At 50.3% G+C, this 20697-nt stretch overlaps 1 protein-coding gene across 2 annotated transcripts in view; it reads left to right on the top strand.

Annotated features, from left to right (window-relative positions):
• The window catches only part of LMF1 (lipase maturation factor 1), a 204607-nt gene extending 184207 nt beyond the window's left edge, over positions 1-20400 (top strand). Inside the window, exons 10-11 of one of the 2 annotated variants that reach the window (XM_069810464.1) lie at positions 8995-9107; positions 20075-20386. In XM_069810464.1, coding sequence (XP_069666565.1) covers positions 8995-9107; positions 20075-20249 — 288 coding nt within the window. In that variant the 3' untranslated portion in view covers positions 20250-20386. Of the gene's footprint in view, positions 1-8994; positions 9108-20074 lie in introns of both variants that reach the window. The other variant, XM_069810463.1, reaches the window with a different exon arrangement.
• The last annotated feature ends 297 nt before the right edge of the window (positions 20401-20697 follow it).

Raw genomic sequence — 20697 nt, forward strand, 5'->3', positions numbered from 1 at the left:
GAGGAGATAACACAGCCTCCTTTGCATCTTTATTAGTAGTGTTTAATTCACTGGAAGGTTCCCCCAGGTGTTTCTGTTCCCCTGGGTGTAGGGGGCTGCTGGAGCACGTGCCTGCCAAGGTGTCTGTCCACACCGGCTGATTAACAGCAATTAGCATCGAGGGTCTCCTTGCGCTGGCAGGAGGAGGGTGCTCGCCTCCCGTGCCGGAGGTGCGCGTCAGCCCCGGAGCGTGTCCGTCACCTCCCTGCTCCAGTGGCTGCCGGTGGAGATGGGTCTGTTGCCCCTTCCCAGTCATCCCAGTTTGTGCATCCCGCGCCCACTGCAGCGGTCCCTCGTCCCCTCCTGGCGCTGGGGACTTTGCCGTGACCCCCCCTGATGCACACAGGTCTCCGTGAAGCAATTTCAGATCCTGCTTAGAAGAGGTATTAACAAAAGGTGCAGAAAGGAGGAAAAAAAAAACCTTCTGAAAAGTGGGGATGACTCTGGTTGAAAACAACAGGAAGGCAAGTAGCCTCGGCGCAGTAGCAAGCGTTTTCAAGTCTGGATGCTCAAGCATGTAAATACCTGCTTCAGCATGGAAGTAAATCCCATTTGGAGTGGCTGAATGTTTGTTTGAAAACTGTGAGCTGTATATTTGGTGCCAGCTGTCATTCCCAGGAAAGCTGGCTGTCCTGCCGTGCCCCCCGCGCTGCCGCAGCCAGGAGAAGTCGCCGTCGTTCGGATGTTGTTTAGACGTGACTCACACAGAGCGGCAGAAAGGATGAGAAACCAGAAGTCGAAACCCCAGAAGAAATTTGTGAAGCCAGGCAAGTTTTGCAAACCCCATACAGTAGTTTACGGAGTCCATAAAACCAAGTTACTTCAGCCTCTGGATTAGATTTAATTTGTTTTTAAAAGTTCTGGATTTTTTCTACGCCACCGCTCGCAGTCTGCCCCATTGCTTCCAGAGCAGGCGGCCGCAGGGCTGGTTTTGCAGTTCGTTGGCGGTGGCCAGGTAAGGAGCTGACATATCCAGCTCTGACAGGCTGCAGAAAAGCCGGGGACTTGGGGAGAAGATATTTACCATCCCTTTGTGCTGCTCGTGACAGGTTCCTCTTTGCACCTCATCACCGCTTGACATATGATGCCTTCCTCCGCTCGGGGTTTCCTGCGAAACTTTCCACCTTGGCTATAGCTGCAGGATTCGCTTTGAAGAGCCGGAGCACGGGAGAGCCAGGCCCTTGGCACGGCTGGCGCGGGCCGGCACGGCAGGGGAGCCGCCGGCATGGCCCTGGCGCAGGAACGGGAGGAGCCGTGGTGCTGCTTCACCTCTGAATTGCAATTTATTAGTTGACTGCCTCTTAATTACTGTTCCAGTAGTGCCATAATTATATGTAATGTAGCATGGCATTATTTTCCAGGAAACAATTTTCGTGATGTTAATTTTATTATCTAAATAGAATATGCCTTTTCACTTGTTTTCTAAATCCCCTCTTTGTTTTGTATGTCTCGACATCCCGAGGGTGCTGTAGCTCTGAATTGAAGCCCTTCATTTAGTTCTGGCAGGGACATAACCCGTCCAGAAACATGTCTGCGTTGCTTCTTCCCGTCTGCAGAAGGGGAAAAACTCCCACGAACCGGCCGTGGCATGCGGAAACTTGCGCGACCCTTTTCAGTTGTTTCTCAGCAGCCACCTCGGACGAGACCCCCTTCGCTCCATCGCCCAGCCGATAACCTGGTCGCCTGCGTGCAAAGTGGGCTGGGGTGATCTCAACAAAAATAACGTGTCTGTCGGTCGGTAGCTGATGTTCAAGTGCTTGTTGCTGAGGTCGGTCGCTCCGCATCACCTACCTCCATCGAAGCAATTTAAACCAAGGTCTGAGCCAACGTAATGCACATGCGCATTTTTAAGGGGAGCTACTGCTAATTGAAAAGAATGGCACGATGCGCTCCTTGCATTTGCAGATGCCACCAGGCTGTGAGCACAACAGAGGACAAGGTCTAAAAGCCCGGTGATCTTACCGGTTTCGGTCCGAGCAGACAGGAGAGCGTGTGCGGTGCTGCACACAGGCAGGACCCGTCACCTGCCCCGGGATGGGATGGAGCAGAGCACCGTGCTCCGGGGAAGCCTCTTGGGCTGAGTGTGCAAGGATGAGCGCGCTTACAAAAAGGCGTTGTGAAAAGGCAAACACGATACCATGATAGACGAGCAGGCGTTCGGCCGTGTACAGTGTCACGCTCCCACTACGCTCAGCCGAGCACCCAGTTTGGGAAGGATGCCGCTGACTGGCAAGGGTGCAGAAGAGGGAGCCGCAGAAAGAGCAGAGGTGCAGAAACCTTCTCCCACAGCAGCAGAACAAACAAATCTGCCTGGGCATCCCATTCTCAAAACAGGTTTGGAATAGGCGAAAACCTACTGCAAAGGGGAAAGCAGCAATCTGTTTTCTGTGTCCCTGCAGAGAAGGGAGGAAATAATGGATGAAATGGCAGAATATGATTTAATCTCAGGAAAATTCAGGTTAAGCATTAGAAAAATCTTTCACCCCTTGACACTTTATTGTGTTAGTGCAAAGACATCCTGTTTTTACAGAAGCTGGAGACAAATTGTTAAAGCTTTGTCTGTCGTCCAGCTACTGATGGCAACGCTTCTGTAATTATTTGACTTCTCATTTATGATGGGCGTTTGTAGAAGGAGCCCAGCCATCACAACCCAAAACTGAGCTATGCTGTGCTGCATGTACAAAAAGCATTACAATTTTTGGCAGGCTGTGGGTGGATTCAGCTTCGTTAATAAATAGCAACCAGAAAACAAAATGCTGCTCATAGTTTTGGGGCTTCAAGTTGGACACTTTTCCTGGTAGCAGGATGTCTTGGACTTTACAAAAGCCAGTTGTTTATCGTACCAAAGATTTGTTCTTCACCAGTGGGCAGCAGTGGAAAGCCTTCAGTGCTCTGAATAAAGAAAAAATCAAAGGGAAGGCTTTTTTCCTCCTTACTATGGTATGAAGGTTGTTTATTCTGTTCGGGGACTGCATTCGGCCAACGTGAAGACACGCTCTTGGTGCCTACCAAATAATAACTGCTCAAAAAATAACAAATCTAATGCCCTCTTCATATTGTTTTTTAAAGCCCAGTGTCTTGTTGCATTGCACCTTGAAGCTGCTCCAAAAGTCTCTGAGTGTTGGCACTGGCACAGAAGCGGCTCAGACTGGTGGCCCGTTGTCGCTGTGTCCTACAGGGTCTGCAAACTGTCAGCAAACCCACCGCAGAGCAGCATTTGCGATGCACTGAGAAGCAACGTGTGTTTTCCAGATATGATGTGTAAGTTTACGGATAAACTTCAGCTGCCTTCCTAAGAGAAGAGGGAAACTTCAGTAACAGGATTGATGCTCCGAGGATCTTCCCTGGGTGGTAACAGGGGGTCATGACGGAGTCTTCGCGTTATCACACACAAACTGGAAGAGCTGAGAAAACGTAACCTTATTTATAGAGAAGGCAGATTAATATTTTTGTGAAATATTTTATTCAAGCCTCTGTTATCTTGTTCTTCCAGACAGAAGGTGCTTACAGGAAAAAGCTGCATGGCAGCAGAATGGAGGAGGAGGTGTGTGTAACATAATAAAACCTAAACCTCATGTGCAGTGTACTAAGCACAGCCTTTTATATTTCCTTTCTTCCCCCTTCTAAAAATACAGGCCTCAATTCACTTCCATTTTCCATTGCAGCATTCTTACATTTTGGTCCATGTTCAGCATGTAAGAATTTTATTTTCTTCTTTTAACTGTGATTACTTGTCTCCCTGTGAATATGAATAATTTCAAACCCCCAAGCTGCATTTAGACAAACTGCAGGCTGGATCACGGGCAGACTCACCTCTAGTAGTAATACTGTGATGGAAGTGCCCAGAAACCCAAATAAGACTGATAGCCTATCGTGCCGTGGACTGTATAAATACAGAGTAAGACCTTGTCTATGCAGGGAATGATTATTGTCTGCAGTGGCTATTGTATCTCCCTGTCTAGACTCTATTCTGGAACAAAGTGACTTTTCTTTCCAAATACAGAGGTGATACGGGAGCGATGCCAGGTGCACGATTTCCCTGTGTAGGCAAGATCGAAGAGCCGGTTCCCAAAGTCTTGCTCCGCCTTTTATTCCTCGGCCCGGACCTGCCGCGCTCTGCACTGCACCAGCCTCCTCCGGGGACCTGCTGCTTTCCCAAGCATTTTCTAATAGGACGGGCTAAGGGATGGCTTTTAGCGAGGCTTGAGAAACTGCCCCCGCTGAAATACTATACGTTGAGCCAGACCTGCGGAGAAACGGCTTGCCTCTCTGGGAAACTAGTAGAAAGAAGGGGATGTGGTTATTGGAGATAATGAGAAGTGATGCGACCTGACGTAGCCTTTGACCTTCCTTGGTTAAGTCGCTTGGGTAGCGGGATGGTAGCAAATGGTGGTGAGCTGGAATATTATAAAAAGGCAAATGGTTGCATTAGTAATGCCCTTTTCTGTGGGACATGGATTGTTTCTCCAGCTGATAGCGCAAGTTCTCTAAACGGCAACAGCTGAAGGCGCTCAGCTACAGAAGTGGAAACAGCAGTGTAAACGGCAATGTGAATATTGGGTGAAAATATCCAGGACAGTGGAGTTACTGCTTTACATCCCGCAGTGGGTAGGCTGTGACGTGAAAAATGCCCCTTACGACATAGCGCGGGAAATGTAAACCTCCCCTACCCCTCGGTCACCCGCCCTCGCACACCGAGGCCAATGTGAAACCGTGCAGGGCTCCCAACCATGTGAAATAATAATGCTGGGCTCCTGTGCCAAGTTTCCAGCTGTTTCCACATGTGCATCTCATACTTACCTCCTCCCGTGTGCCTGTGCCAGGACTGAGATTCAATAAAATGCCACACTAATCCACAGTCCTTTTTCATTAAATGACCAATTAAAGCTAGAGGAAAAGGGTTCTTATTATTATTATTTCAGTTGGGAACATGTTCCCTGTAGCGCTGGGTGGTTTTTATATGTATTTTTTGCGATGATTGTATTCTCTTTGTTATCTCTGCAGAGTTTCGTCGCTACTGCGTCTGGTTTGCCCCCAGCTCCTCGCTGTTGCCTGACTTCGCAGTGATTTGGTTTTTTATTCTGTAAAGTTATTAAATACTTTTGTATACAAGTTAATGTATTCAAGGTGAGAATGCCGTGTTTATACACTGGTAGAGCATATAGGTGGAGAGGTCAGAGAATATAAACAGTTGGAGAGTTGGCTTGGGGCAGTGTTGCTCCCGGGAGGTCGTGGTACCCTGGGGTGCGCAGTGATGTCCTCTTTGTTAGTCCACTGTGTTATACCTAAAACCTGATTTTCGGAGGTCTTGAGTGCTCGTACCAGCTGTAAGGACAGTTAAGGACAGTAAGGACATCTGGTTTGCTGGAGAGTTGCGCCTGTTGCATTTCTGTGGGTTTGCACGGACTGTCCGGGAACACAGAAAGGCTTCAGCTTTGTGGTGAAGGTAGAGTTGCTTTGGAAACCTTTCCCTCTGCCCGAGCTGCCATTCTCAGGCATTTGAGTTGGGTTGATGATGGGGTTTTTATCTGTTTAGGTTCCTTAGTTGCTTTCTATGCTAAAACAGAAAGAAAACTCTCAGAAGATAAAGGAGAGAGGCATGTCCCTCCTTTGGGGGGTCTGCACCTCCCCAGGGATGCTCTGTTCAGGGTCAGACAGCGAGCTGTGCAGCTCGGGGCACATTTCAACATGCTCTGACCAGTCACTTGTAGCAGCAGGCTGTGCAGGTTACTGGTTCCCCAGTAATCCCAGCATGGGTATGGCATGGGCCCTGCATGGCACGAGGGGAGCTGCAGCCCCAGGTTTTGGAGGACAGGAGCCTGGCGTGGGAGTCTCGGTCCGTGCCCGTGTCCTGACGGCGGCGCAGGGTCAGTCCCCAGCTGCCTGTCTTTGTGCACGGTGAAGATCCAAAACCTAAAGATGAACCCAATGCGTGCATGCATGCCCACCTTAAAGCAATATGTGCATCTGTCCTGGCTTTTTTATTAATCCACTGGATGGTTCAAGGTCTGACTCTCCTGTTTTGCACGCTCAGAGCTGGCAAAAGCAGAGTGCAACGCCAGGCGAATCCCTCCCATCCTGATGGTCGCAGCTCTGCAAAACAGCATTTGGGTCTGGGTCTCACTGGAGCCACAGACAGAGGAACTGTCACCTTCCCACCTTGTGGTGTGATCCTTCCCTGGACGCAGCCCAGATCTCCTGGACTCTTTTTTTTTCCTCCCTTTGCCACCATATCACTTTACAGAGTAATGAGTTAAACAGCGCAGTCGTTAGTGCAGCTCGGCTCCTGCATGCTCCGAGCATCGGCGGCGTGCGATATCTAAGCCTTCGTGCTGGGGGGAGTGTGGGGGGCTGCACCGGGTGGAAATTTCTCACCGCAGACTTTGCTGGGGCCAGACATGTTGTAAATTTTACAAGAAAAACACTTTACAAACCAGAAGTCCAACTCTCATGCGCATGGAGCTGCTAATTAACAATTTGGAGACCATGTGAGCCAGAGAGCCGATTCCACTGTTACAGAGCCCTCCCGGTTTTGAATCGGGCTTTGAAGATTTGGGGTCCTCCATAAAGCTCTAGCTCCGGGAGTCTGGTGATTTCTGTTTCTGTTCTTCTCCAGCTTCTCCCCAGCTCGCACACAGAACCCTCACACGTCCCAGGCCCTCCTGGAAATGGCGCTTAAAATCACACAGAGCGCTTTAAAAAGGGCTCTCCAGGGAGGCACAAGATGCTGAAGGTCTGACTCGCGACACTTGATCGTCTGCAACTGCTGTCGCACCTCTCGGGAGGTCCCTGCTCACGGCCAAGGATTCCCCGGGCTGCAGGTCTCAGCGTGGCACCCCCCTCCCGAACATCTCGGGCATCGCGGAGCCCTTGAGGGGCACGGAGCTGCTGGGCTGGAAGTTTTGGCGTGAGTCGTCCTGTGACGATGCAGTCAGGCCCTTGGCAGGGATGCTGCCGGCTTTTCCTGCAGCCCTGCCAGCCCTGGCAGGGTTATTGCAAGACTTGCAAGGTTTATGTTTAACATCTCGCGTGATGCCAAGCTCCCGGCTCCAGGGCTCGCCACGGCGAGCCCTCCCAGACCGCTGCGTCGGGGCCACGGTGGCCTCGGTCCTGCGGGGGCTGAGGTTGCCCCGTCCCAATCTTGAGAGCCGCCACCACCTCCTCTGCGCCGGGAAGGGGACCGGGAGATGGGAGGGAGGGGATGGCAGGGGGTGTCGGTGGCAGGAGGGGTGCGCCGGAGCTTAGACGGGGCTTTGGGGTGGGCAGAGGATGGCGGGGGGCTGGCGGTGGGAAACATCGCTGGCTCCACCACCCATCCGTGCGCGGTGAGGCAGGACGGAAGCAGGCGGATGGGGAGAGTAATCTTTTTTAAAAAGTTGTTGGCTTAAATAACTGTGGTTTTCCTCTAAATTGTGATGAGCACGGGTCAGAAACCCTGAGAGGTAGAGCTGCTGCTTGATGGGCCTTTCCCCGAGCGTTTGGTGTTTTCCATCTCGTTTCTCTCCTCTGTTTCCCTTAGCAACGGAAATAACAAACTTTACCATTAGAAAAGATTTGCCGAGTAACTTTGCCTTGATGTTCTGCATTAGTCACAGTCCTGCAGGTACAGCTGCTGGGTTTCGCTTTCCCACAGTGTCCCCTACTGCTTGCATTAAAAAATCCATTTAGGTACACATTAAAAAAAGGAGGAAAAAAAAAATCTTAATGGAAGTATAAGGCACAAAAAGTCACAGAAGGGAAAATGGATTTTATGGAGCCTCAGCAAGAATCCCTGCAAAGAGCATGGGAAGCATGGATTCGTGGAGGGAGGCAAATGCAGAGTCGAGTTCTGCCACTGCAGCTTGGACTGTGGCTCCCGAGAGCTGGTCTGCTCCCTCTCAGCGGCTGCATGATTAAGAGTATGGCACAGGCACGGGATGTAAAGAGGATAGATTAGATTACAGGAAATAAAGAAGAGAAAGGAATCAGGAATAGAAAAGTCACTTTCTTCTGTGTTCTCTCTGGTAACACAACAGGGGAAAGCAGCCTGGTTTACAATGATGGATGGATCGTCATTTCAAAATGTGACGTTACTGTTCCTCTGCGGAGCTTGCAGCTATAAGAAATGATTAAAATCAAGCGTTTGGGTGGCACAATAGGCAAGAGCACCTCCAGCTATGGTAGATACATGTAAAGTCAAAAAGAGATTTGTGATCTAAGATGGAGGAGGAGCAGCAGGTGGTGGGTGTTGGGGAGAACCAGGGGTGGTGGGTGCCGTGTCCCCAGGGAAGGACAAGGTGTGAGCTACGCGTCTCCCTGAGGGGCAATGCACCGCGCTTTCCTGGTAGCACCAGTTGTAGGCTTATTCCTGGCACTGGGACAAAGCAGTGCCGCAGGCTCAGCAGGGATGCAGGGCTGGCAGAAATGCCCCTCAGGCATCACACCTTGAGCAGAGGTCACTGTCCGGGCCAGGCGAAGGTGGAGATGCATCCCTGACCGTCACCTAGTCTCTAATCATTAGATGGGCTGTGGTCGCTGGCCGTGGGCACGCTTTTCGCCCCTCTCAGCTGTGATGTGAATTCCTTTGGGGATGCTTGAGATGGAGGATGCTACTTTGCAGTTGGGGCAGGCTGGGAGAGTGCACGTAGCTGTCCCAGCTCAGCTAACGAACGACTCATTAAACCTCTGCGACTTGCGTACCCTCGGTTGTGTCCGTACCCTCGGGGATGATTTCCAGACGAGACGAGCTCAGTGAAGCTCTCCCTGCTCCCCGCAGGTGCCAGGGGGTCTCGGTCTGGAGCTCAAGGTGTTGGATCCCACGGGATCTGTTCCCTGCAACACTGGGATATTCAACGTTTGCTACCCAAACCGGTTGTAATCTCTCCCCAGAGACCACATAGAAGTCTTTTGTGCTAATAACACTACATGACAAGCCCAGCAATGCCTAATGTTTATATTTCTTATTCCTTTCCCAAGACCTATGAGCAGAATGAATGGATAATCCACTTGGCTGGGAAGCTGCTGGCCCAGGAGGAGGAGACCTTGTCCTTGATGGCCACGAACCCATTTGCGGGCCGAGCACCCCCACGGTAAGCTTGGAGTTTTGCCGAGGGAGCTGGAAGTACCCAGACTCCGTGTTGTTCCTATCTTGGACGTACACGCGTGGTTTCTGGTGATGGATTGGGTTTTGTGTTTGACGGTACCCAGTGGTCTTTAAATAGGGTGGGTTTAATACGAGGACACCTTTAGATTTTTTGCCATTATCACTTTGTGAGCTCAGATCAAAACTACCATTTCTACCAGCCTACTGAGGTATTTCAAAGACAAAACAGTCCGGCAGAAAGGATTGGGTTTGTGGACACTTGTCTTGGAATTGTTTGTGTTTTCAGTGAAGAGGCAAAGCAAACATCAGCAAGCAAAAGGCACAGATGAAACCCCAAGGTTTTTTACAAAAGGAAATTTTTCACAAAAGTGTATTTTGTTGATGAAGTTATTTTTAGCTGAGAAAACATTTTAAGGGAATTTTGGATCAACTCAAGTAATATTATGCTCTTGCTAATATTTTCCATTTGAGGCTCTTAGGATGCACTGCAAACAAGGCTGAAAGTTCACAGCACCATGTGAAATGAACTTCCTCTTGAACCCTGCTGAAGTTTTTCAGCTTTAGCGCAGTGCATCCCCCAGCCCTTCTGAGGAGAGACTCCTTTTCCAGCCAAGACACTAAGAACTTCCATGTTTCACCAAACCACTTCCTCAGAGACGGTTTATACATCCCAAGGTGGTATAAATGTGCAAACCCAGGATGGTTCATACTCTGAGCTGAATGTATATAACCTGCAAAAAAACAGAGCAGAAGCACAGGTTGGAATACAACCACTGAGTTGCCCATCATCATATTTGAGTACTTCCATCATATTTGAGTACTTCTAATAACCGCATTTCTGGGGTTCCCCAGGCACCCAGCCCTGTCTCATAGTGCACAGGCACCTTATCAGAGCATCAGTACAGGCTGATGGGAACATACTCCCTCCGAGTACAGGAGCCAAGACCTCTGTAAGAACAGTTATTTTGGGGTTTTTGCACATATTTTCATTTGAGAACCCATTTTCCCGTAGGTGCAGCATCACAGAGCGAGCTAGCAGGCACTCCTGGCAGGATCCTGCCCATAGCCCAGAGACTCACAGCCGTACCGGAGTTCCCATAAATGATGGTTTATAGCTCAGGGCGTGTTATAGGGTGGTGTCACAGTTTGCTGGGTTACCCAAGCAGAGGATCTGTCACACACAAATAATGATGCCTTGACTCCGGTCCAGGAGGGCTTGCGGGGACCTCTGTTAATTATTGCTACAAAAGGCGTGCTGGGCTAGACCGGCACAGCCCTTGCCACAGACGGATCCAGCTTTAATAATGCGTACGGAGGGGTTTTAGCTCCGATGAGCTGCGCTGGGGTTGGCTTTCCGTGCGAGGAGCAGCGCGCTGATGCTGCGCATCAGCTGGTCTCGCTCGGTGGTGTTGAGAGGGGCACGTGAAACCTCTTTGCTCCGGGTTGCGTTCCTGTTTTGGCCGTGTTTTCTCTTTGTTTTTACGGACCTTTGTTCGACTGCACGTGCATTTATCAGCCAAAGTAGGGTCCGCAGCTTGTGACAGCGAGCTGGACCTCCCCGCCGCTCCCTGCCACCTCCTTTTTGGGGACTGCTCAGAAGACCCCATGGAGGTGGCACCTTTCTGATGGCCAGGGAAGGGGCACGGTGCAGCCCCAGCACTTTTGCAACCGCTCGCGTGGCGAAGGCGGTGGGTGCCTCAGTAGGGTGCTAACGAACGCCGGAGCTCACAGCGGGCAGAAATTCAGCCCAGCGACAGGGCTCGCCCACCGGGATCCAGCAGGAGCTGGGTCCCTCGGGAGCTCGTCGCGGAGATGGTGTTGGGGCACCATTTGCGAGGCTGAGGTGGAAGAGCGACCGGAGAACCTGCATTGCGTCGGCTCCATCTCGGGTGGATTTATCAACAGAGTCTCTCCAAACTTTGCTCGTGTCCCCCAGGCTCAGTGCCATAAATTCACCGAGCGGCGTTCATTGTGGGGTGTTCCTTTGCATTGCTTTTTTTTAATTAAAAGAAAAAAAAAAGAAAAAAAAAAAGAAAGAAAGTCAGACCTGAGTGTTGGCTGACCCCAGGGGTTTTAGCAGAACCTGGGACCTTTAGACACCGAGTCACCAGTTTGAATTAGGTGTCCCCTGGTGCCAGCAGCCAGAAGCCATGACCATCTGGTGGCTGCTGGCAATAAACGGCTCTCGCGGTTCACGGAGCGACAGAAGCATTTGATAATCCCAGAGCTGTTTATTACCACATGTCCCCCAGTGCCATAAACATTGCTCCTGGTACTCACCGTGACTGAGGCTGAAAACAAGACATTGTAACAGATTAAAAATCAAGAAAATGTATATCATGTCTTGCTGTCCAAGATTTTGCCATAGATGGGCTGCATCTCTTCTAAGCTTTGTGGCATTGGTGGTGTTAAAAAAAATTAAAATAAGGTAGTTGAACACAGGAACTCATTTTAAAATGAAAATAATGAAGTGAGATGTGGCTAGGATAACACTACTTTGCTCCAGGTGGTGAATAGGTTTTTTTATTGTATTCTGTAACAGGTGAGGAAGTGAAATGTTCAGGAATTTAAAGCAAAACCAAAAGCAAATCTTTATCTTTGTTAGTTTTTATAGGATGACGATTGCAGAGCGTACCGAGGAATACAAGCAGGTCCAGTAAGTAATTACACAGCAGCGTGGATGCTGTGTTGAACACACGGTGCTATAGATCTTGTTGAACAGGGTCTTGATTCATGCGTTACCTTGGTTTAACCAAAGCACAGACTCTGTTTTCACTCTTTAGCAGCTAGTTTATAGTAGGAAAAGATCAGGATCCAGCACTGGTTTTATGTGTCAGCTGCCTTTGCTCTGGCATTAGCTTTGCTTTAAAAGTTTTTCATGGGTCTAGTGTATTTTTGGGTGGCGTAAAATAAAAATAACAATTTACAAATGCTCGTTTTGGCTCAGACCAAAACCCAACACCCCGTTTCACTCTGGATCCCAGGTTGTGGGTCACGTTTCGGGTTTTGGCGAGCCAAATCCAAACACCTGGGACATTGGCACCATTCGGATTTTCACCCAGGTGTGAAGGCGAGGCCTGGGGGCACAGGTGGGTGCTCACACCTCCCTGAGCTGGGGTGGTGGGCGCAGGGTCGGATCCTGCACTGGGCTCTCACGTCAGTCACCAATTCCTGTTGCTATTTACATTTCTTCAGTTATTCCTTGTTTGCTGTTAGCGCTTTCCCTGCGTAAGGGAACTGAAGTGACCGTTTGCCTTTTTTTTTTTTTTCCATTTCTTGTGCCCCATCCCAGTTCTGCTGGGTTTACACTCATGGCGCTTGTGGCTCCGTCAGCTCCTTTTCACCCAGCGTTACTTCTGCTCGGGCGGACTCACCTGCTCGGTTTGGTTTTTTTTTCCTTTAAATTTCAAAAACACCATTTCTTTGTTTTATTTTAAACGTCCCCTTGTTGCATGTTGAAGCTCCTGGCGGGGCTGGTGACCCCCCTGCACCCCCGGCACGGCCAGAACCTGGGGGACTGATCCGTGCCCTCCGATCTGGGTGCAAGAAGTATAAGAAGAAGCAGTTAGCAGGATATCTTCTGGTTTTTTATCTAGACCCCTTATTAATTGAGCGCTGGATGCGGGCATCCTCAGCGCTGACGGCCACTTACAGCCAGCAATCATCTTTTTGTTATAACTTCATTTTAGTTGTGAAAAGCCTTAAATTTAAGCCTCAGCAGTAACACCTGGAAAGAAAAGATAATTCAGGGTGGCTGTAGCTGTGCTAGTTTCCGAAGGACATCCCTGCACCCTCACCCGTGAGCCGGAGCCCGCCTGCGGCTGCTGCAAACCTTTAACGCACCTTCACTCCCACCTTCCAGCTAAGGATTGTGCCCACCGTGGCTCGGCTCCTTTCGGTAGCTGGGTGGAAAAAAAGCTAATTTTCCTCCCATATTCCCCCGCGCCCCCCCCCCAGAGGGAATTTTGAGACTTAATTATTTTCATTCCCTGCTAGACTAAATAATTAGGGGAAGGGACTGTTTTCCATAAGAACATTACGCTCCATACTCCACGGAGTTTATTCTGTTAATGGAAACTCTACACCTTAAATAGCCAAGGGACTTTCAAAATGAGTTAATGCCTTCGAAATGAAATTTCTGAGACCAAAGTTTGTAGGTTTCTTTACAACTCTAGAAATTATAGTATTTTTTCAAGTGTGATAAACTTAAAATGAGAAACAGGTGACTGATTAAAAATGAGGGTATTGTTGAGCGCCCAGCCTAGCTGAGTGTGAAGCTTTACTTCAAGCACAGTGATGTTTGTGGAATGTAGATTTACAAAATATTATTGTGCAGCGGATAGTTCATAAAACACCAGCCGTCATAAATCTGAACGGTAGGGCTTTGGCTGAGAAATTAATAAGTGTTTAACGCACCGCCATGGAAACAGACTGCAACAATGAAAGAAAACAAAAATCAGATTTTGCCTACAGAAGGAGGAAAAAAGAAATCAGGTTTATTTTTGACTGAAGTGTTCGGTGTCTCTGATATTAAATCATGTTCACTTAAGGACTTTTATTCCAATTATAGTAGCACTTTGTTGAAAAAGCCCCAACACGTAGCTGAAGACCTGGATTTGTAGCGGTGGTGTTATTTATGGAGGCAGCACTTCCCATTTGATGCTACCTGGCTGCAGGAACTCAAGAAGAATATAGCGTTTGGTATTCTTTTTTTTATTTGATTGCCCATTTATTTCCCATTTGCGTCACAGCTACTGTGTTTTGTAGGTGGGGGCATGTTGGGCTGGATTTTCAGGCTGTGTAAGTCACCATGGACCCTGGCAAAAGATGCAGGTGCTTTCCCGTGGGACCTGCGGAGACACACAACCCAAGCCGTGGGAAGGACTTTGTCATATTTGCATGGTGTAGAAGCCACTTTGGGGGCTGCTCCCTTGGACACCCCCAAAATGGGTAAAGGTAATTCTGTGGCTATTGAAAGCAGTGCTGAGAGCAGGCAGGGAGTATGGAGTTACTGGAAAATACGGGCATCACTGGGATGTAGGTGGAAATGGGATTTCTGTTCTGCAAGGTCTCTCCCCAGAAGTCTTTAGAGGAGGCGGGAGCGGTGTTTATGGGCATGGGATGCTCCGTGGGGATGCGAGTCCCTCAGGGTTTGACCTTGGTGTTGCTGAATCCCAAGTGCCTCCTATCACCCCGAGGCATTTTGCTGCCGGTACAAGTCTCCCTCCAAGTACCCATGTGGTCCACGCAACGTGACGGTGTAAGGGAGCAATGTAAATCCGCAGAGTCCCCAAAGCCTTTCCCACGAGCGCTGGTGTCTTCTGCCCAGAGAAGTAGAATATTTTGTATGGTTTTCCCACTGAAAAGGAGCTTTGCCAGCAATGAAACTGTCCTGGGAGGTGACAGGATTCTCAGAGGGGAAAAACTATAAACACGTTCTTTTGGCTTTCTCACTGGGTTTCGCCATGGTGAAATGTTTTATTGCAGTTCATTTCTTCTTTCCCTAGGTAGTATAATTTAAAAGAAAATCTTTATCATCAACATTATAAGGTTGATATTATCAGAATGAAATGATTCCACTGTCCTTAATGAAAGTTTAAGGGATATTCTTTCAGTAAAAACAACCTCAGTCTTTCAGCGTTGTCAGGGAGGGCAGAGCTCATCTCAGAGCATCGGGATTTCCCCCAGGGTGGGAAACGGGGTTTCCAGCCACCTCTCGTAGTGGTGGCACGTGGGGCAGCGTCACCGTGGCCGGGACTGCACCGCGTGTCCCGTGGCTGTGGGAGGCATCTCCCTTGGAAGGGCAGCTCCTGCCTTGGCTCCGTGGGGAGCATCGGCCGCGTCCCCGTCACGCCTGCGAAACACTAAACTGAAACCCATACACTGGGTCTGTCCGTGCCGAAAGTAATCCTGGCCAGTGCTGTGAGCCTCGGGGGGAGCCAGGTTTCCTTCTCCCAAGGTTTGCTCTGCCCTGGGTGTAGATGCAGCCTCTGAGCCTCCCTTTCTAACCTGTCCGTGGGGGAATAAACCCACTTTCCCATCTCCCGAAAGAGTTTTGAGGATGCTCTGGCTCTGCAGGGCCAGACCTTGCAGGAGCCTTGGAGAAAGGGAAGTCAGCAGCGTTGAAAAACAACCCATAAAACTGCCCTTATTCTGCAAACTTGGGCCAAGATGAATTTATGATCCCTCCTGCTAACGGGGCTAGAATAAGCAAGAAAACCGATGATGGAGTCTCTGTTACTGTAATGAATTTGTACTTTCCACTGCCACTTGCTCCCTGATTTACAATGGAGTGGGGAACCTCGTGATAAAAAAAACCCAACAACAAAAAAAAAACCCCAAATCGAAAAGACGCCCCGTGTTTTGGTTTCTTTCTTCCCTCTCCCACCCCGCCTTGCCCTGTCAGGCCATTAATTCTAACAGAAACCACCGGCTCTGGTTTTTTCCCTCGAACCCCTCAGCTGTTGCAGGGAGACAGCTGCACCCTCTGGAACTAATTACAGCTGTCTGGGAGATTTAGCCCTCCATCCCAACAACTCCAATATTGCTGCTAATTTTTAACACGTACAGTTGGAAGATGTCATAATAGGCTGATATATGATCAAATCTTAAAAGTGCTACAGCGCAGCTGCTACTGGGCATCTGGCGGGATGAATATATTGATTTAAAAAATAACGCTTATTATTTTTAGCCTTTCTGCCCTCCTCAAGGCTGTGGCTTTGCCCGATCCGGGTGGCGATGGAGAGCAGGTTCTTGCCCAGAAGGGTGGTGGCAGGCGGGTCCCGGCATCCCGTCCGGAGCGGTGGGTCCTTCTGGGCAGCTCAGTGGTCCTCCCTCTTCCAGCCTTCCATACTGGGATCAGCGCCGTGGCTCTGCCAGCACCTCCCGGGCACCACCGTGGGGTTCGGGAGAAGCTGCCAAAGGGGCCCTTCTGTCCCTTGTCCCTGTTGTTACAGCAGAGAGGGTTTTCCATCTCCTGCAGGAGAAACATCTGACTTGCTTTATCTGACCGTATCTTGTTTCCTGGATCCTCAAGAGATTATTTTGCCCTCATGTGTCTTCTAAGGGACCTAACCTGGGCTCAGCTGGTTCAGCCTGATGCTCCTCCGGAGCATTTCCCTGCCCGGCTGCAATAGCTGGTGCCCGGTGCTTCCCTGGGAGCCAGGAGGAGCTGCCAGCTTGCGTTCGCTCAGTAAATCCTGGGAAACTGCTCGCAGCCGGGATTGTCCTTCCTGACATTTCTGACTGTCTCCTCTGAAAGACGAGTCTTGCTCATCCTTCTCCGAGTATGGGTGACCACCTGTGGTCTTAGTCTCCTTTTAACGTAGACAAAGTCAGGTATAGCCTCCCCATGACCTTCTTGAAGATGTTCCCATTTCTGCAGAGCAGCCAGCAAGGTTCACGCGTGCCGGCGGTTTCCTGCATCATGTGGATGCCTTCCACCAGCCAGAAGGTCTCTGCCTGAGCCCCAGAGTTGCAAAAATCACAAGCAACTGCTGATAAGGTGATCTGTAGCTTGTAGCAGCTTCTTAATCTACAGGCAACCACGCATGCGCGCGTCTCGCCTGAGTTACAAGCTGTCCAGGGCTCCAAGTGATGCTTGTAAACTCTGTGAGCCCTGAAATGATGGACTCCGGGGTGTTAATGCTTCTGCCCTGTTAGTGCAGGAGCGCATTCGCTCCCCAAATCCCGAGAGGAGGGAGCGGGTCCAGCGAGGCAGTGCTGGAGGAGTTTGCAAATCCTGTAACTTCAGGACTGAGGCACCCAGGTAGATTATAAATACAGGGGTAGCTTGTAAACTCTATGAGCCCTGAAATGAAGGGCTCTGGTGAGTATTAAACTCTGCAGCTTTTACATCTGTGAGCCTTGCAAGGCAAGATTCCCATGGGTTCCAGGTTTTCCGCGTTTCTCCCACAGCCCCTAACCCCGGGAAGGACGGAGAGGACGGCTGGCAGAGGGTCTGGATGCCGCCATCGTATTTTGATGCTCAGAGGAATTCTGATGCTCGGAGGTATTCCCGCTGCAGTTTCTCCGTCCTGCAGCACACGTTGGCTGCTGCAGCCCTGTAAAGGCTCTTTGGTACCTCTGTTTACCAGAATGGAAACCTTCAAGTCTTGAATCCCAGGAAAGCGCCGGCGGTGCAGGACAGTGAAGAGCCGTGGGCTGCGGTGTGCCGGAGCTTTATAGCTCACCGCTGGGTGAGCGGTTCAGCTCCTGGAAGAGCTCAGCTCTGCGGAGTTTACAAAGTCCACAGCCCACGGAGCTGGGTGGGTTCCTCCTCCATGGATCTTGTTATCCTAACGTGGACCGTGCATCCCAACACTCCAGCTCACGGCTCAGGTGGAGCGGGCTGGGGGGAGCAGAGTGACCGTGGCTGGGATGAGAAGGTGGCTCAATTTAGAGGTCGGGGGGCTTGGGGGGGATTCTTCAGATTGATTTAGGGTCTGAACAGAAGAGCCTGAAACATAGTCAGATAGAAAGGCAAACTTTATGCCACAAAAATGCATCTTCAATTGCATGTGGTTGCTTTAATGCTCACACGGTTCTAGTTTTACATGCCGATCCCTTTGATAGCAAACATTTTAATAGACAGAGAACATATGGGAAAAATCATACCAAATCAGATGATAGATATTATTTAATCTGGGCAGGCAAGCCCATTCGAAAGGGACAAGGAAATTTTCATTCCAGAGGGGTTATAGGACAGTCTTTGAGGTTGGGGAGAAGGCGCTTCTGTGTGTGAGCAGAGACCTGGCATCTCCTGAGGTCTCCTAGGTCTGCCCTGGGAGCTCAGATAAGAGCTCTCTCTGCACTCTGCATCCCCTTCTAGAAAATGGGAACTTTACCAGATGGGGTTTGCAGATAGCTCCTTCAGCGTGGGGCACCCCGTTATACCCATATTGTGGGTGCACATGGAGACAGGTCCAGCTTGGTAGATGCTCTGCAATCACTTAGTGAAGAAAAACCCCAAAAGCCCCGGTACGGCAGGCAGAGGGAGGCTTCGAGCAGCAGAGAGATTGACATACAATCAGCCACTGAAGCTTTTTTGGGATATGTTTTTTGAATTCAAGTAAGCAGTCAAGGAACACAGCTTGGAAATCTCTAACCATCCCGGACAGGAGCCTGCAGGCTACCTGGACCCGCAGGAACATTGCCATTCAGTAACGCTCTAATTATTAACAGGAAATTTTGTGCTCCTGCGAAGTAAACACTGTGGGAGTAACAACACTTCAGCCCCCGTTTGACTTTTACCAGCCTCAGAAAAGAGGCGGGGAGAGAGGGTGTAGAAATGGCCCCAACTGTAACAAAACCAGCAGCTGCAGGGCAGCATTTATGGTGATAAGAAGCAGGTTTGTGCACCCCGAGCCCCCAGCCAGGGCTGGGGCATTGCCCCCTCCTCTGCCCATTGACTTTCCCGTATTTGAGGGCTGGTACCTCCCTGCAGCCCCCCCCGTCAGCGGGCAGCGAGGTGGGGTGCCGGGGCGGCCCGGGATGCTCTGCTGCGGAGCGGTACGGCATCGGGGGACACCTCCGTCCCCACGCTTCCCTTGGCACCCAGCCCTTACCCCTTGTTTAAATTAGAGCTGTCCCAGTGCAGCTTCGAATGCATTACTCTGGGCTTCCTTGGATCCCCTCTTCATCCTCAGCGGAGGGGGAAACATGGAGATGCTTGTCATGTTTTCATTCCAGCCAGGAAACAAGCAGAAAACAGATGATGATAATGCCGGTTGCTGCAAGTCAGCAGCGAGCGATGGGCGTGATGAACAGCTCCGCGTTAACGTGTTTTGTTGGGAGCATCGTTTCTGTATTGCTCATCTGGGTACCCAGCAAGATTTAAATTGAGATGTCGAGATGTGATTGCAGTAGACCTTTTAACTGGGTGCAGCTTCATCCGTCATCTGCAATCTCCCCTGCTTCCCGTCGGAGTGCCGGTGTTACAAAGGTGGGTGCTAATGGCAAATATATAGGAGTCGTCCCTAATTATTTTAGCAGTAGGAAGGAACTTAACGGCTGCCCGAGGTGCAGCCCTGGGAGCGAGCAGCTGCAGGAGCGTGGTGCCCTGCTCAGTAGCAGGGTTTGTATTTTAGTAGTGAAGCAAAGCAGGTTTAAATGAGCATTGACATGACTTTGACATTTTTATATTGTGGGTTATTTTATGAACTTATCCAGCAAATGCGGCGATGCACTCTGCAAACAGGGACCACAACGCTGGAGGACCAGGGTGTTACTCCTTCTCTTGTCAGCATGCCCTACATCAAGCGGGACCAAACCTCCCGAACTGAGCGGCATGGTTAGCCTCCGAATGTGTTTCGTGACACTGATGAATGCTTCTTTCTGCACTGTTTTAAAATCTCCTTTTCTGTCAACTCCCAGGGCGGCCAGAAAACAGATGCACTCGTAGCCCCACTAATAAGCTGCGGAGCAGAAGGAGCAGCGGCTGGCTGGGGCAGAGGGATGCTGGGGGAGCTGGGGCGGGAGTCAGGCTCTGTACCTAAAAATCTCCCAGGCAGAAATACTCCATAGTTGCTCTAGAAAAGGAAAAAAAGAAAAAATTCCTGCTTTTATTACTATTCTTTCAAACTTGGTTGTAGACAGGTGTGTGGAGCGCGCGGCGGCGGTGGGGAGCACACAGGGCGGGGGTATTAAAGCTTCTCTGCCTTGTGTATCGTTCCGAAATTGCATCAAGAGGAGCCTGGGAGCTCCCCGATGCTTCACTCCAGCAGGGTCGGCTGCATCGCTGCCTCCGGCTGCGGGCGCCCCAGGGATGGATGGAGCACTGGGATGTGGGAGCTAGCCAGGCTGAGCAACCTTGAGCTGATTTCTCCATCCAGCTACGGAAAGGCTCAAAAATCCCACTCCCAGGGGACTGTAAATAGGGTCCGACACCTTTCTGCCTCTGCCCAGCAGTGGTACCAGCCCCTCCTGAGCAGGCTGTGCTTTGTTTCTCTGCAGGTGGATCCGAGGGGAACACTTCAAGTACAAATTCAGCCGACCTGGGGGAAAGCATGCCAGCGAGGGGAGGTGGTGGATTCGGAAGAGGATCGGCCCTTACTTCCCCCCCGTCAACCTCCAGGGCCTGAAGAAGTTTTACGAAGACAGGAATTGGCCGTACCCCGTGCGGGACTGATGGAGGAGGATGAGCAAGGTCAAGAGGGACCGGCTGGGGAAGAGGGAGAGCAGTCAGCTCCCTTACAAACCACATGTCTTGGCTCTGTCTGTATTTTTTATCCGTATCCTTGTTTACACATATTTTACAGAAGGTTCCCAGCCAACCTGTCCACCTGCTGTTGTGGTCTGGTTTTTCTCATCTTTCTGTTTCTTTCTGTTCATCCTTCTCACCACGGCCTCGCCTGATGATTGATTTCTTTTGCCAGGCTGCTCCATTCAGAAATTGTCAGCTCTAGAATTTGGGAAAAAGGTGAACAAATACTGCGAGTAGTTTTGGGTAGGTGTTGGTGTTGCTTTCCCCGACCCGTTGCATTGTGTGATGGCTGCAGAGGCACAAGGGAAGATTTCGGGGTGGTCTCCTGCCTCAGCCAGCGGCCCCTGAGGCTCACAGATTCCCTGGGGTCCGG

The sequence above is a fragment of the Haliaeetus albicilla genome, chromosome 22, assembly GCF_947461875.1.
Source record: "Haliaeetus albicilla chromosome 22, bHalAlb1.1, whole genome shotgun sequence".
NCBI lineage: Eukaryota > Metazoa > Chordata > Aves > Accipitriformes > Accipitridae > Haliaeetus > Haliaeetus albicilla.